Source organism: Pogoniulus pusillus, chromosome 3 (genome assembly GCF_015220805.1).
Source record: "Pogoniulus pusillus isolate bPogPus1 chromosome 3, bPogPus1.pri, whole genome shotgun sequence".
Lineage (NCBI taxonomy): Eukaryota > Metazoa > Chordata > Aves > Piciformes > Lybiidae > Pogoniulus > Pogoniulus pusillus.
This window is the reverse complement of record NC_087266.1, coordinates 24,459,384-24,476,319: the sequence shown is the minus strand read 5'-3', so window position 1 is coordinate 24,476,319 and position 16,936 is coordinate 24,459,384. Positions and strand designations below refer to the sequence as shown.

The 16,936-nt window shown below is 41.7% G+C and overlaps 1 protein-coding gene across 2 annotated transcripts in view; it reads right to left on the bottom strand.

Annotated features, from left to right (window-relative positions):
* The window catches only part of B3GLCT (beta 3-glucosyltransferase), a 67,873-nt gene extending 65,870 nt beyond the window's left edge, over positions 1-2,003 (bottom strand). The window contains exon 1 of one of the 2 annotated variants that reach the window (XM_064172745.1): positions 1,818-2,003. In XM_064172745.1, the coding sequence (XP_064028815.1) occupies positions 1,818-1,905 (88 nt within the window). In that variant the 5' untranslated portion in view covers positions 1,906-2,003. Of the gene's footprint in view, positions 1-1,305 lie in introns of both variants that reach the window. The other variant, XM_064172754.1, reaches the window with a different exon arrangement.
* Between the last annotated feature and the right edge of the window lie 14,933 nt (positions 2,004-16,936).

Below are 16,936 nucleotides of genomic sequence, written 5' to 3'. Positions count from 1 at the left end.
TGGAGCCGTAGTAAGCAAAATAAACTACTTTCATGTATTTGTGTGAAAGCTTTTATTGTCGCTATTCCATCAGCGTCACAACCCCTGGTCTAGCCAGGTAAGAATAGAGACTTACAGATTTATCAACCCAAAATGGGAAGAGAGCTGGGGGAACGGAAGGAGGAGGGAGTGATGCAAGCAGATTTCCAGTGGCAGAAGCTTTTCATGACAGTAACTAATTTAATTTCTTCACTACATTTCTTTAAGCTAATTGCACATAGGGGAACAAGGCAGCTGAAACCACCACTGTGAACCACTGCAATGTCTAAATGAGTGTTGTGTGCACCAGTGTCTTTATAAAAGGCAATCAAGCAGTAGAAGAAAAAGCATCATCATTATTTCCTCTGATTGTCCAAACAAAATCATCTGAATAAATTCCCCCATTCTGCAAGTTGCCACCTGCAAGCTGCAATTTATGAAATGGCTTAACTACCAACAGACAAGCTGGGGTTTTTTTGTGAAATGCAATCCAAATTATTTCTGCTCTGCAAGAGCAAAGCTGATTTGCAAACTTACTACCCCGGCTATCTCAAAAGCATGTGGTATTTCACAAAAAAATGAGCTTTACTACAAAGGGATATTTTAAAAACTCTAAGAAAGCCATGACACTGCAGTAAGCTTCAGAGAAACAATTTCTATGCAAGCATTCACTGAGACTTACTGAACAAGATGGAATTGCAAGAAGCAAGAACTCAAGTCTCTCCATTTCTGCCTTCTACCCACACATATGTACAAATAAGCAAAACAAAAATGAAGTTGCTATTCTTTGTGATTACAATCTGTTTGAGAAGTGCTACAGTACATTGCAGAAGCACTGGAGCCAAACCACTTGCTGTGGAAAGAATGAAATTAGGAGGAGCAGTAAAGTAATAGGACTCCTTCAAAACCCAAATGCATAGGTGAAAAGTGTTCTACAACAGAAAAATCAAAATATCACAGTTCTAGTTTGCTGAAAACAGGATTTATTTGTACCACGTTTCCCTTGCAGGATTTTTTTCCACAAGCCATAGTGACGGAAGGCAATGAAATCCAAAGCTTCGGAACACACTGACAAGCTTATCCTACAAAGGCGGAAGCATTCAGGCACAACATTAAGAGAAATAGGTCTAAACATTTATTTTCTTCTCTCAAACTCAGAGCAACGGCTCCTAACTCCAAGAGCCTGTAGCTTCTCAACTGCTCCCATCTGACTAAGAGACATTAAAAACATGTCTAAAATATAGTTTTGTTTTACTCTACGGTGACATTTTAATTAGGCGGTTTTACCTTTCTATCTCCCTTCGGCATCACCCGGTAAGGCACTAACTATTTCGAACAAGAGCACAAGTGGCTTCCTGGTGGGTTTTAGCTAGTTTAATGAAGGTTTTCTTGGGCTGGGCGGCTAGCCCCGAGATGACCAGTTTCCATGGCCAGAGCTTCCCCCGCCTGGCAGCGGCCCGAGGAAAAGGGCTGGCCTCTGGACCCCACAGACCGCCGCGGAGCAGAGAGCGCCAGGGGCGAACGACGCCGGGGCCGCCGAGGGGAGCCCGTGGCTGCCCAGTCCGCTCCAGCCCCGCTCAGTTACAAACTTCAGGGGAAGGGGCACCTCCGCGTACGCTTCCTCTCCCGGGACAGAACAGGCGGGGGAGGAAACGCCAGTGGCGGCTGCTGCCACCCCATGCTCTCCAGCTTTGTCCCGTGCCCTCCTCCCTCTCATCACCTCCGCGGAGGGGCCGAACGTCCCGGGTTTCCTCCCTTCACTTCGCCATGGCGGCCCGGCCCGGCTGCCGGCCACTCACCCGGGGTGCGGAGCGGCGGGAGAAGGAAGAAAAGGTGGGCGCACGTAGCGAAAAGGAGACAGCGACTGCAGCCGGGATCCCGAGACATCTTGGCAAGGGCCGCCGAGCCGTACGGCAGGAAAACGAGGACACAGGCACGGTACGCCCAACTGTCCGCTTCTGCCGCAGAAGCACGGCCGAGCGGCCGCCAGCCCGCCCTCCTCTCTTCTCCTCCCCTCTCCTCTCCTCCTCCCCTTCCCCGGGCCCGTCAAGACCGGACGCTAGCGCCGGGAGGAGGTGGCGGCGCGGGGCCCGCGGCGCCCTCTGGCGGGAAGCACCGGGAAAGACTGCGCCCTGCAGCCCCGCGTCTTCAGCAGGCTCCGGCCTCCCGCGGCCGCTGCGGCCTGGAGGTGGCAGCCGGCAGCCGCTCCGCGGGCTGCCAGCAGTCTCACGCCAGCCTCAGGCACTCGGCTCCTCAGGCGTTTCTGGAATGCCTACAGCCTTACATAACGTTCATGTTCAGTTTTGGCGCCCTCACTACAAGACATTGAGGTGCTGGAGGCAGAGAAGGGCAGCAAAGCAGGTGAGGGTTCTGGAGAACAGATCTTATGAGAAGTGGCTGAGGGAATTTAGCCTGGAGAAAAGGAGGCTGTGGAGACACCTTCTTGCTCTCTACAACTACCTGGAAGGAGGTTGTGTTGAAGTGGGTGTTGGTCTCTTCTTCCTAGTAACAAGTGAAACTTGAGGACGTTGCACCAGGGGAGGTTTAGACTGGATATCAGAAGAAACTTCCTCTTTCAAAGGGTTATCAAACACTAGAATTTGCTCCTCAGGGAAGTGATGGAATCATCATCCCTAAAGGTGTTTAAAAGATGCATAGATGTGGTGCTAAAGGACATGGTTTTAGCACCAAACTTGATGGATAATGGTTGGACTCAATAAAGATGCTTTCCAGCTGAAGTGATTCTATAATCTAAATGGCCAACCTAAGAAAATCCAAGTAAGCACAGCTCTTTGTAGTCATGGTTGATAATCCATCATGTTACCAAAACCAATAATGGCATTAAGTCTTACCACTAAATTATTAACACCATGGAAGGTCTTCACATGAGGCTTCCATGTTGTTCATTTTAGACAAAAGAGAGTTGTTTGGTTATTAACTTAATCTTTCTCCTCTCACAAACAAGTATTGTCAGTCAAATAACATCCACCACTGACAGAAACCAGTCCTGTAATAACAAGTGGCCTAGTTCATCTCTAAAATGACCCTCACAAACCATTACTCCATAAGAGCATTACTCCAGACAGCCATTTCATAACCAACTGTGCAACTTGGAGCAGAGACATGGGATACAGCACAAGAGTACAGGCATGCAACACAAACATGGTGCAATCTTGGCACTTGAGACTCCACAGCTATGAACAACTTGCCTACAATCAAAGAAAGGCAGACCTGGAGCTGCACAAAACTGGGCTTAGGGAAAACACAGAGAAAAAAGTCATATCTAACATAAAGAAATGTCACAATATAGACAATAAATTCGGACGTAAGAGTTGCAGACCAGTGAAGAAACATTAATGTAAAACCTTGTGTGCTAGTTTGAAGCAATCTGGAATGTTTTGGTAAAAGAACTAGATAATTGGCTATGGAAGGTAAACATGGTTGTGTCTCCTTCCCTCATCAGTCTCGCTGAGAGTTCTGGGAAGAAGAAGGAAAACATTTGTTAATATTCTCCATTTTGTCTCTCACTCTGCTTTGAGCTTCAGACCTAGCCACATCTCCTTAACCCCACTGCCACTAACCTTCCTTCTTAACCTCTTGGCTGCACCTCTCTTCTTCCTGGGAACTGGGGTAAGGTTGAGAGGGGCCGGGGAAGGTGTTGGGGTGGTTTGAGAGCCCCTCCTGGGGACTCAGGTTTCTGGGAGGGGAGTTGTGCTTCTGTATTGTTTATCCTTTGTATATTTCTATATATAACTGTATATACTGTATATATCTGCTTGTATATTTGCTGCTGTAAAATAAATAGCTTCATTTATATTCCTGGAGGCCTTCTGAGTTAGCTGGGGCAATTCCAAAAGTGGGGGGGGGGGGGGGGGGGCAGGTAAGAGCCCAAACCATCACACCTTGTTAACAAACAAACAAACAAAAAAAGGCCCCATGTGGATCCTGGAGCAAGGAAGAAGAAACCAGCCACGCCACTATCCGATTTGCTCCATGGAAGCTCTCCACATGCTGACAGTTTGCTACGGCACTCCTCAAAAACACCAGAGTGATGCCGCCAACCTTCCTATCCGGGATGAGCAGGAAAGGGAGCAGAAATCCAGTAGCGTGTATAAAATTTTGACTGTGCTATCATTGCTTTTTCATGGCAGTTAGATCTGTATTAATAATTATTAGATTCTTCACATTTTAACTATATTAACAAGAAATTCTGGGCTTTGTTTGCAAATAAGGTGTGCTTCCTTTTCTCTCTTGAACACAATTTTAAGTATAATATCTGTTACCTCTAGGTAACAATTCTTTACATGCTGCGTATGTGTAGATGTGAATTCCAGCCAGATTTCTATGTACAAATTTCCCCAGCAAGTACTTCCCACACAGACCTCTTCTACCAGCCCAGCCATTCACTATGCTTTGACCTCACTAGAGACAAATGGTGCAATGTCTACATCAGCCATAGACTTGGATTTTTTAATCCACTGAGTCCAACAACATGTGATTCATGGTGGACCTTTCCTCAAAACTCTGCAGCTTTTAGATTTGCTGCATTCTTTTACGGACAGATGAAGTGGTTACAATAGAGTACCTTAAGTATGACAAGGAGCTCATTTTAAAGATGAAATCTTTTCACAATGATAGAACACGCTCACTGCAAGTTCAGGCAAGCACATCTGTATCATTGCAAGTTGGTAGTAGACTTCATGCTTTCCTTTAAAACTATCTCAAAATAAATACGTTAGCTAGATTTACTTGGGTTATTTGTTACCCACTCCCCCTTATACTACAGTGGTTTGAGAAGAGGGAAAATGGAACCTAAGTATGATTAGCCACAGCTTGTTATTTGCCTTACAGAACGACTGCTTGTGGCTGACATTCTGGTTCACTAAGTTACTGGCCTCAAGAATAATAACTGAGGCAAATCAAACAGAAACTTTCATATTACATTTCTCTCACTGATTATATGTGCATGCAGGGTGGGGGTTGAGGGAGGAAGTTTTATCACTCTGTTTCTACACTTACAATGTAGAAGGTGTGAAGCTTTCTGCTTAAGGAATATATATATATGGATGTTCTTAATTTTCCTTGCAAGTTTCAGCAGTGTTTCCTGCCCTTTCTCCTATTTCTGTGTTTTGTGCTGGTTTTCATAAGTATTCATGTCTGTAACAGCTGGATATATATAAGACTTTTCACTTTCAAATCATTAAGATAAATTCATGTTCAAATGTCTTCCTCCTCATAAAGACAGGGGGAAAAAAGCCAAACCCACCAACACCCTATTTGCCAAACCCACCAACACCCCATTTTGCCTTGCTCTGCCTTGCCATGCTGCCATGCTTAAAAACAGCTTTGCTGTGTAACAAGCTTTGATGCTTCAAGCTTGTCTACCTAGAAACTTTGCTGTGCCTCAGTTTACCAGGGAAAGGCATTAAGTGTCTTTACGCTGTAGGCAAGAGTCATTGCTGAAAGCTGCCTGAAACCTATGGCCAGCCTCAGTGTGAATTGAAAGTGATAAGCTGCTCCTAACTGGAGAGCACTGCAAGAATCTCTTCCCAAAAGCTCAAATTAATGTTTGCATTTCTGGTTTTGCTTAACTGTTTAATTTGCCTGTTCCCTGTGTAAATACCCACAACCATGCATTACAAATAAGTTTTCTGGTGAGATGTAATATTAATAAATATTTCCCATTGTTTTATTAATATTTTCATCTGGTTATTAATATTAATACTTTTCTACATCCAGACACAATGGTTGTTACTGAGTTAGAGAACCTGACTGGAATGACTTCATTATATATGTACACACGCATACTTAGTTTAATCTAGGAATGACAATTTCTTGCAATGGATGGGGTGGAAAAGACTTTCAAGCAGAGACAGGTCTGTTAATCACATGAGTTCTGTTCTAGCTCTTCTTCAGACTGCTGCAGTTTGATCTGTCTTTCCTACTCAGCAAGTTAGGTAAGCAGGGGCACAATCTTAAGCTATGACTAAATCTGCAGGAGTCAGCAAAAGCAATCCAAATTAGCTCAGAATCATGAGTACTTTTTAAAACATAACATACATGTGGAAGCAGAGTTTCTCATCTTTCAACTACTGAAGACACTAATTCAATGATAGGTCATTCCATCAAAATCATAATGTCCAGCTAATGCCCTAGGAGTACATCTGCTTTTTTCAAATGCTAGGCAGCAAGGTTGAGCATGGGAGAGAGCTCTTAACTATACTCCCTTGTTCCATTTGGACCCCTTTAAATAGTATTCTCCAGGAGAAATCTGCAAGAGCAGGGAAAGCCCTGAGTGACTTCATCAGTGGCACTTGGCCTGCTCTTATTAGATTACACACTCTTTAGAATCTGGAAAACCACTGGGCGTGAAGTGATCAAAGATACTTAGAAGATTATAAACATGGATCAAAACCAGCTCCTCTCCTATAGAGAAAATTATGTTTGCTTAACACCTCCTCTGTGGTAGCTGGCACAGAAACACGGAAAATCCCTACTGTAGCATATTTTCTGGAGCTCATGACAGGATTGTCCAAGAGGCACTTGGGGGAGCGAGAAGGACAGGATCTTTGAACTATTGCAGCCTAAGCCACAGATGAGAAAAAAAGAGATCTACCAAACTGTGGAACTTGACATGGATCCCCAGAGTGCATTAAAACAGGCACTCAGATGTCAGTGCTTCAATCTCCCTTATAGATCACACCTTGAAATTTCTGATCAGATCTTACTTACAGGCATTACTAAAAATCTGTTGCCTCTGGGCTGCTAGATTTCAGGTGTCGCTCACCTTCTGAAGTTCATCATCTCACAGAAACTGCAAAGGAAACCTAAAATGGATATGCTTATTATTCAGGTAGCATAATGAATACAACTTAGAGATGCAGATTTATCAAGGTCATATTTCTTAAATTTGTGGCATTGAACACACAGCAGCAGTTTTTCATCAGGTCTGTGGGAGGAATACAAGCTTGAATCCTTTGGAAGGTGAACCTAGAACTAAATTTTCTTGCACCCTCCCCTCCTGGCTACCCTACTTGAAACCTTTCCCACTCCTCTTCCTCCACTTCAGTGAATAATTTGACTATCCTCCTTCACTTAGCATCATAGTTTAGTTGCAGAATCTGATTCTTCTGCTTTCTTGCCATATTGGTTCAGATGTCAGATTTCACTGATGAGACCTTAGAACATCCTCACGTGTTCTCTATAGTTCTTTATTCACTCTGCAAAGTCACCATGTTTGCTTTAGTCATTCTGCTCTCCTAAACTTTGGCTTTGTTCTAACTATAGAATATCTAATCTGATAAAAAAATGTCAACATTTTCCAGTCTGACTGAAAATTACTGTACTAACCTATCATAACAGAAAAGGAATTCAGACTCCTCTGGAAAGGACTTAGGAATTATCCCTAAATTAGTATTAATCTTTTTTAACATTCAGCTATTTGCAATTACAGTTTTCCTTTCTTCCTTTTAGAATCTCAGTGTTGTCTCCAGTTTTAAGAGGTTCAAAACTGACTGAAATTATTCGATCTCATATATGCTATCGACAGGAGGATTTAGCTATGTGTTATGTTTAGTGCAACATTCCTGAAAAATGACAGTATAAACTCTTTTCAGACTCAGCGTCTGCAGACAAACAGCTGCCAGGTTAAAGCTGGTGGGAAAATGCTTTATTTTGATTTCTTGTAACTGTTGAGTGATGAGAGGAGGATGATTTATGCTCTTGTCTTTGTACTGCACACAGTCAAGGAGAAGCAAGAGTAATACCTCTACAGATAAGATGTAGAAGACTGAAGCTTTTCAATCTGGATTATAAGGCATGGGCCTATTGCCCACTCCTTTGGTCAAACGAACAGCTTGCCTAAAAGAACTGTCAGACTTGGTACTTTTTTCTGGTTTGCCTCCCGTTGCCTCCATCTGATACAGAATTGCCTCTACCAAGTGTAACTGAGCTCTTTACACCCTTCCTGTCGAATTGCAGCTATTTGAATATACAAAACATTATTCCTAAACTGCCTAATAGTGTCCTTTACCAATATATGAAAATATTATCTTGCCTGCTGAGAGTCAAAGTATAGATGGGATGTCAAAAGGATTAACTAAGCAAAGCCACACAGGAAGAGAATGCTTCCCTGTATTTTGAAGAGCTTATTGTCTATATTGACAAGTTTCCCCTGCTTTTATTCCTACAAGAAAAGAAATATTGGTCGAAAGGATCACCTACCCTCCTCCACTGCTCAAGGAACACTGGAGTGGATGTGCCATAAATAACATGATCACTCAATCACTGGCTAACCTGCATTAATTGTCACGATTATTACCTCCAGATGTCCCATATCTCATGACTGGCTGCCATATATTTTGTTTTACCTTATTACCACTGCACTGTAAACTATGACAGTTCAGGAAGCAATTCAAAAGTTGTTAAGACATCCCAATTTGGCAGGAAAAAAAGTTAAAATACATTTAAAATTCCTTGAGAGTAGAAAACACATAGTCACAGAGAGTCATGGTAACGTCTAGAGATGTTCAGTGTGCAGCATCTCTACTGGGTTTTAAACTGTGGAAGAATCCATCCTGTAAGATGGTGATACTACAGACTTTGGGGTATGTCTCTTTTACAGCTTTTAATGACAGCAATCTCAATAAGTGCATGGGGGGGGGTTACACTTATTTAAGAACACTCTAAGCAATAGCAGGAAGTTTCTCTAGCTGAAGTAGGTCTCTTGTGAACCAACTTGGGTGTGTACAATAATCACACCCCTGAACAAGTGTGGCTGGAAAACTCTCCCTGGCTGGTAGTCTCTGTATTTTATTTCACTGTAACTAGATTGATGAGACAGAGTTTTCTCACTTTGTCATCTGTGCCTCCATAAACCTTTGTAGCTATGTAGTGTGCAGGGTACCAAAAGCCAGTAAGTTGCCTGGACTGATTAACACAAGGCCAGTATGTTGGTAAATCATTGTCTCATGACCATCATCAGCCAGGAGCATTTTCTGGTATAGAATAGGAAAATAAACCTCACAGACACCAGAAAAGCCTCTGACAGTGGTGTCATAGTGTTACATTCTGCCTCGATATATGGGGCTACCTGATGCAGAGTGACAAGATACAGCAAGTGCCTTCAGACCAACAGGGCTTGATTACGCAGGAAGCTGCTGGCTTTTATTTATTGCTGGCCTGAACAGTTCCTGGTGGTGCACCTTCAACATGTTTTCAAATGCCACCAAGTTATGGTGCAACAATCAAAACCCTGGAGGACAGAGTTAAAAACACCCTTAATAAGCTTTTAAAATGGGCTGATAAAAACCTTACATTGATCAACAAAAACAAATGTAAAATTCTACACCTGGCTCAGAATGACCTCATATAACACTAACAGGCTATGCCTAGGAAGCAGATTTGCTGGAAGAGGTCTGGTCAAGATACATGTGATAAAACAGGGCCCTTTTGTGATAATGCCAGCTATACAACAGACTTCATTAGTAACAGCACAGTCAAAAGAAGCTATTAATACCCTCTACTTGTTATTTGGAGGCATCACCTGGACTATTCTACAATTCAGGGCCCACCAGCACAAGAGAGAAAATCCACTGGACAGCACCAAGTTGGTTAAGGACTGGTGTACCAGTCAGATTTATGGTAATAAATTGCTCAAGATAGATGGAAAAAAAGAGACCAACATGGAACTTAAATGCTGCCAGATAGTACCTAGAAAGGGAAAGCTAGAGCTTCTCCTTAGTAAGCTAACAGCAAGACAATAAGCATTCACAGGTTGCAGTAAGGGAAATTCTAAACAAATATTTTTAAAAAAAGTTACAGAAGTTACACTCTGAGACAAGTTTGCCCTGAGAGGCTGAAGAATCTCCATGCCTTTCCTGGAGACATTCAGAATAGATGATTACTTAATTTTAAGTGTAAAAAAAAAAAAAGGGTACAAGTTCTGCTTTTTGACTTGCCTTATATAGTTATGATAAAAGAAAAAAGGGAGCTGAGTCAACATTGTAAAATAAACTAGAAGGCATTTATATGGTGGCTTACATGAGGCAATGGTGCCACCCAATGTCCAGATGTATAACATAAACTTGGTTTTCTTACCAAAAAGCAAGAAAAGAAATCCCAGCCAACCCTCAAAACCAACAAACTGTATGTAAAGCTTATTGGTAACCCTATCTGTATGCCAAAGCTTGGCTCAGACATTAGATTTACAGATGGGGTAAATTTCAAAAGAGGCAGATATTTCACATTTCTTTTGCCTCAGCTTGAATCGTCTACAGAATGGATATTTGCATAGCCCAGGTAAATCCAGACAAGCTGTCAAAATATATTTATAAGCATTTTCCTAAGGTACTCATTATTTTAGCTTTTCATTTTCTGGGCCCACCCAGTTGGAGCCAAGCAACACATGGACTTTACTACGACACTGCTAAAATCTCTTGCAAAATAATCCATTTTTTATCCACAGATCCCTGAATCTAGCCTGTGTTCAAAGGGCAGGAACTTTTATAAAAGCAATCATCCATGAACTGTAAAGAATTAAAAGAAGCTTATCACATTGGAAAAGTTTACCAGGAGCTCATTAATGACAGTCACTGTCAAATGCTAAATTACTCTATTTTTTTAATGTTCTGAGAAGCATATATCTCTTTCTTGTATAAGTAGTTCTTAGCTTATAAGTTAATCTAAACAATAGAGTAGTTACACCACTTTGCAGAACATACTTTCTATAGCAAACATCACAAAATGTAGTCTTGTTTTATGGTTTGAATTCTCCTGGTGAAATAGGCTGCTCATGGCTTAGATGGGTGAATGCTTTGCTGGATGAAAAACTGGATGGATGGCTGAACACACAGAGTGGTGGTGAATGGAGTTAAATCTAGTAGGTGGCCAGTCACAAGTGGTATTCACCAGGGCTCCATTTGGAGTCAGTTCTCCTTAATATCTTTATCAATGATCTGGATGAGGGGATCGAGTGCACCCTTGGTAACTTTGCAGATGACACTAAGTTGGGAGGGACTGTGGATCAGCTTGTGGATAGGAGGGCTCCACAGAGGGACCTGGACAGGCTGGATCCATAGGCTGAGGCCAGCTGTATGACATCCAGCAATGCCAAGTGCTGGGTCTCGCATTTTGGTCACAACAGCACCACAAAACATTACAGTCTTTGTGAAGAGTGGCTGAAAAGCTGCCCAGTAGAGAACAACCTGGCGATTTTGATTGGCAGCCAGCTGAATACAAGCCAGCAGTGTACTCAGGTGGCCAAGAAGGCCAACAGCATCCTGGCCTGTATCAGGAACAGTGCAACAGGAAGGACCAGGAAACGGATTGCTCTCGTGCCCTCAGAATTAGTGACATTACACTCGAGTACTGTGTTTAGTGTTGGGGCTCTCATTACTAAAGAGGTCCTGGATTGGGTCCAGAGAAGGTCAGTGAAACTGGTGAAGGGTCTGGAGAACAGGTCTCATGAGAAACAAGTGAAGGGACTGGACTTCTTAGTCTGGACTAAAAAGAGGCTACAGGGAGACCTTATTGCTCCCTACAACTATTTGAAAGGAGGTTGTACTGGGGTGGGTGTTGGTCTCATCCCCATAGTAACAAGTGACAGGACATGAGGAAACAGCCTCCAATTGCACCAGTGAAGGATTATATTGAATATTAGAAGAAAATCATTCACTGAAAGGTGAATCATCTCCCCAGGGAAGTGGTTGAATCCTCGTCCCTGGAGATGTTTAAAAGATGCACAGATGTGATGCCACAGGGCATGGTTTAGCACCAGACTTGGCAGTCAGAAAATGGCTGAACTTGACCTTAAAGGTCTTTTTCCAACTGAAAGAAATCTATTATTTTGTTTTATGATATCCCTCTAGTAAAATGTTCTGGCAGTCTTTCAAGCATTACTTCTTTCTTTCCTCTTGTAGTCCTTTACACAACTGCCTTATTTTCATCATATTCACAAGTGAATCTTATGGTCACCTAATAAATAAACAAGTTCCCTTTGTTGGCCCTCAATTTCCAGAATACACATAATACATCTTAGTCAAGCACAGCCAATCATTTTTCTTCAAAATAATCATTTCCATAGTTTTGTATATATCATCTGTGAGACATTTCTTGAAGAGAAAGGAGCAATTTGACCTGTTAGTCACTCAGCCTGCTGATTTGTATATTCTATTCAACAATTTTTGCAGCTTACATGTGAAGACACTTTTGAAGTTTTTAATTCACAAAATATTTTTTACTAACAGACTTCTGTAGAGTTACAGTTTATATAGTAATATATTGATAACAGCACATTTATTCTAAGGGTAGTTATAGTCATGCTATAGTGCTCAGTTTCTGGCACTTGTTGCCTTTGTGACAGTGGAGAAAAACAACATCTACTTGTTTGTTTAAAAAAAAAAACAAACACACATAGAACTGGAGAATTTGTACATGCATAGGCACAGTAACATGCATACACACTTTTTAAAGATGTTTTATTACATGCTCTTTCACAGCATGGCTACTGTAACCTGCAGAGTGTAAGTTAGTTATCTTTTCAGAGTGCTCAGCCCTAACTGCAGTATTAAGTTAATGAAAAAGAGAAATTGAATGGCTGTACAGAAGATACTGATATTATATTGGTTTCTTAGATTTGGTTTTTTTTTTTAATAAATCAAAAGTTGAACAGTCTTTGAAGTGCTTGGGATATTTTCTAGTGAAAAAATGGTTTGGATTACTGTCAGACATTAATAACAAGTACGTGGCATACTAATAATGCAAGTGCTATTTTTAAAACATTCTACCAGTGCTGAAAGCATAAAGCGTCTGCATAATCCATGCACATCTTATTAGCATTCAGTTATATAAATGATACATGATTTGGCAGAATCTCTACTTAAAAATGACATTCTGTTCCTTTGATTATATATACACGAACCAGTCAAACCTCACTGACTTATTTTTTTGTAATCTGGACTGCCTCCTTGCTTTGCTATCTTTTTACTTTTACAAGTGCATTTATTAACTGCACTCAGAAATCAGAAATTTTATGCAATCTAATTCCATATTTACTTTAAAATTAATGTTCAACTCCTCGCTACTTTCGATTAGTGATGTGCACCTACACTAAATGGTTTATGTCATAATCCTACTGGCTGATTTTCTTATTCAAAACATTCCTTGGTTAAAGCAATAGAAATAATTTTAAAAAAAGGTTCTAAGGGAATTGTCAACACATAATCATAGAATGGTTTGGATTGGAAAGGACCTTTACAGGTCATATAACCCAACCCTAAATCACTCAAGTTAAAGTATTTATGATTCATGAACACTTAAAGGTTAGAAATATTTGAATATTCCTAAATTCCTAACATTCTATCTTAAAGCACTTACGGTGCAGTTACCTTGCTGTATTAAGTTTATTAAATACAAAATAAATAAAGTGTTAAGTGCTCTTTTTTTCTAAAATCTTCACATTTTCCAGAAGGAAAATACAGTTAACTGAAAGGATAAAAACTGTACATCTAAGGGAACAGAACTAAGCAGCTTACAGTAACCTTGGTGCTGTATCCTCTCTACCTGTCCATTATTTAGTTTGTCTTAGCTTTGTGTTTTTCTAAATCCAAAGAACACTTTGATCAACACCAGACAGTAATGGTAGCTTCCCAGCAATCAATGCAAACACTCACAGTTGCAATGTTTGAATTCATGTTAACCTCAGAAGCAAAGGCTGCTCCATTTTCATGTATATTTTATATGCACACAAATCTATTAATAAATCTGTGAATATATAAAATATATATAAAGGACATCCTTGAATTTTGATTTAAAAGTTATTTTTGGGTTATGAGTCTTATTCAGTGTTAGGAAGATAAAGCATCACTCCCTTGGTTACTCTGGGATTTGGATCCATGCTATGCTGTGTGCTTAAGTATGCTGATACATGGCCAGAGAGGTAAATAGTCACATTAGGATTTGCCAAGTGCTGAGGCTTTTATCGGGAAGCATGCAAAAATCTATTAAGTGACATTTATTCGTCTTACCCCACACCAAGAGGGTTATTTTGTTTAAAGTGGATATTCCCCATGGTAAGGATTCTCTTAACAGTGCAGCTCAGACATCAAACCTTTAGAAAGCAGTGCCCCTTGGTTGCTATGTTTCAAACTGCTTACACTACCATGTTGGTGACATATCCCTCTCTCTCTTTCTCTCTCTCTCTCTCTCTCTTTCTCTCTCTCTCTCTCTCTCTCTCTCTCTCTCTCTCTCTTTCTTTCTTTCTTTCTCCAGAAGTACATGAATTGAGGTATTAACAAAGATAATACTGTAGAACATTTTTATTAACACTTCCTATACAGAAGGGACTAAAAACCAGGCCAGATGAAAATACTTGGCTATTTTACAAGCACAGCGAGTTACTTATCGCTCCATAGAATTGAATAAACATTTGGCATTTAAATCTATTTTCCTTATTACTATCCTCTTCCTCACTCGATTTGTAAAATTATTATATACATGAAAGTAAATAAGATGCAGTGCTAACGTAGTACTATCAAAATCAGTGTATAAAAAAAAAACCAGCTGCAGTGCAGCATTGTACAGCAGAGTGAGACTACTAGAGATACTAGACAGTACCATTACTGGATATGAATGTCAGTCTTTCATTTATACCCACAATGATCTTAAACACTCTTTGCCCTTTAAAACATCACCTGAAATCCAAGAACAAATCTTGAGCAGTCCTAATCACATTAGGTTTGCACCCAAGGCCTTCTCAAATGATGACCGAAAGAAATGGTGCAGAAGCTTAGACTGACTAGCATGTCCATCATGCATTGCCATGAGCTCACTACCCATGGTTACAGAATGTCCACTGCAGTAAAGCTGGCAGTAAAGCCAGCATAGGCACCCTCCAAACAGCTTAGAACAATAGCATGGGCTGGAATGCAGCTCAAGCCACAAATGGAAAGTTAGAACACAAATACAGTACCCAGAGAAACCACAGAGAGACATATTTACTTGTAATTCAGTGTTTAAGTGTTGCCTCCCTATGACAAGGTGGATTCTCCTGTTTTCTGTTTTAAATAAAATATGAAAATTATGCACAAAGAATGCTGTCCCTGCTGTCACAGCACAGCTCCTGCACATCTCTTTTTGGGCCCCTGGCAACACAGCAGAAATCCCAAGTACTCAATAGATGACTGTGTTATGTATGTTCTATGATGTCTGGCCTTCCACTGGGACATTTAGCCTACAGGGACATACCAGTCCTCTTTAGTTCACTTAGGTCATGTTTTATAACAGTAGCGTTCCCTGTATAGACATTCTCATTCTGCCTCCACACCCCGTGACAGTTTACCAACATCAGGGCTTGTTTAACTGATAACTCCCATGTCAAATTCAGTTTCCTAACACCCATATTAGTGCTCTGGTAGAGGCTACAACGTAGAGCACCCAGTACCAAATATGAAAACATTTTTTTAAAAGACTGACCAGATATCATTTAAAAGTACTGTCTGCACTGATGAAGGACAGATTGCTCTTTTCACAGTATCACAGTATCATCAGGGTTGGAAGAGACCTCACAGATCATCAAGTCCAACCCTTTACCACAGAGCTCAAGGCTAGACCATGGCACCAAGTGCCACGTCCAATCTTGCCTTGAACAGCTCCAGGGACGGCGACTCCACCACCTCCCCAGGCAGCCCATTCCAGTGTCCAATGACTCTCTCAGTGAAGAACTTTCTCCTCACCTCCAGCCTAAATCTCCCCTGGCGCAGCCTGAGGCTGTGTCCTCTCGTTCTGGCGCTGGCCACCCAAGAGAAGAGAGCAACCTCCTCCTGGCCACAACCACCCTTCAGGTAGTTGTAGACAGCAATAAGGTCACCCCTGAGCCTCCTCTTCTCCAGGCTAAACAATCCCAGCTCCCTCAGCCTCTCCTCGTAGGGCTGTGCTCAAGGCCTCTCACCAGCCTCGTCGCCCTTCTCTGGACACGCTCAAGCATCTCAATGTCCCTCCTAAACTGGGGGGCCCAGAACTGAACACAGTACTCAAGGTGTGGTCTAACCAGTGCAGAGCACAGGGGCAGAATGACCTCCCTGCTCCTGCTGACCACACCATTCCTGATGCAGGCCAGTATGCCACTGGCTCTCTTGGCCACCTGGGCACACTGCTGGCTCATGTTCAGGCAGGTATCAATCAGCACCCCCAGATCCCTCTCTGTTTGGCTGCTCTCCAGCCACTCCGACCCCAGCTTGTATCTCTGCATGGGGTTGTTGTGGCCAAAGTGCAGCACAACAAAGAAGGCACAACAAAGAAGCCCTTAACTATCACAAGCAATAAGAGCGCCTACATAGCTCAACACCTTGTGCATGCTGAGGAATAAAGAAAAATCCACAATAGATACTTTTTTTGTCACCAAAGCTTCTCCTTACTTACCTTGTGTTAAACACCTAAGTAGATTGGATACTTAGGTAGACTGAGCAACACTCATCCTAACTGTGCAAGGCAACCTTAAAAAATTGAAAAACATGGGTCAATCATTATACTCTGGTAACAAGCTGCAATCGTTGGTGCACTGCAGAAACACAAAAATTGAAACAGCATTCAAGTGTAAGAATCCAATATTCCATTGAACAATGAGAAAGCAAGAACATCAGAACCTTTCTCTTCGTATCCTAGCAGCATTAAGGTCTCAGAACACTTGGCAGGTACCAAGCGGATCATCAAGAGAAGTTTTGCATTAGGTCAGCTTGTCTATCCACAGCCACCCGGTAAAGGCTGAAATGACAACCAAAGGGAAAGGCAGCACATCAGTTATTCTCATTTCCTAACCTCACAAGCTTTACAGTACAAGTAAACTCCAGATGAAGTTAGTGTTTCCCATCCCAGACACACAAGACTCTGTAGCCCTTCCTATCTCAAGTTCAGAAAAGAGAGA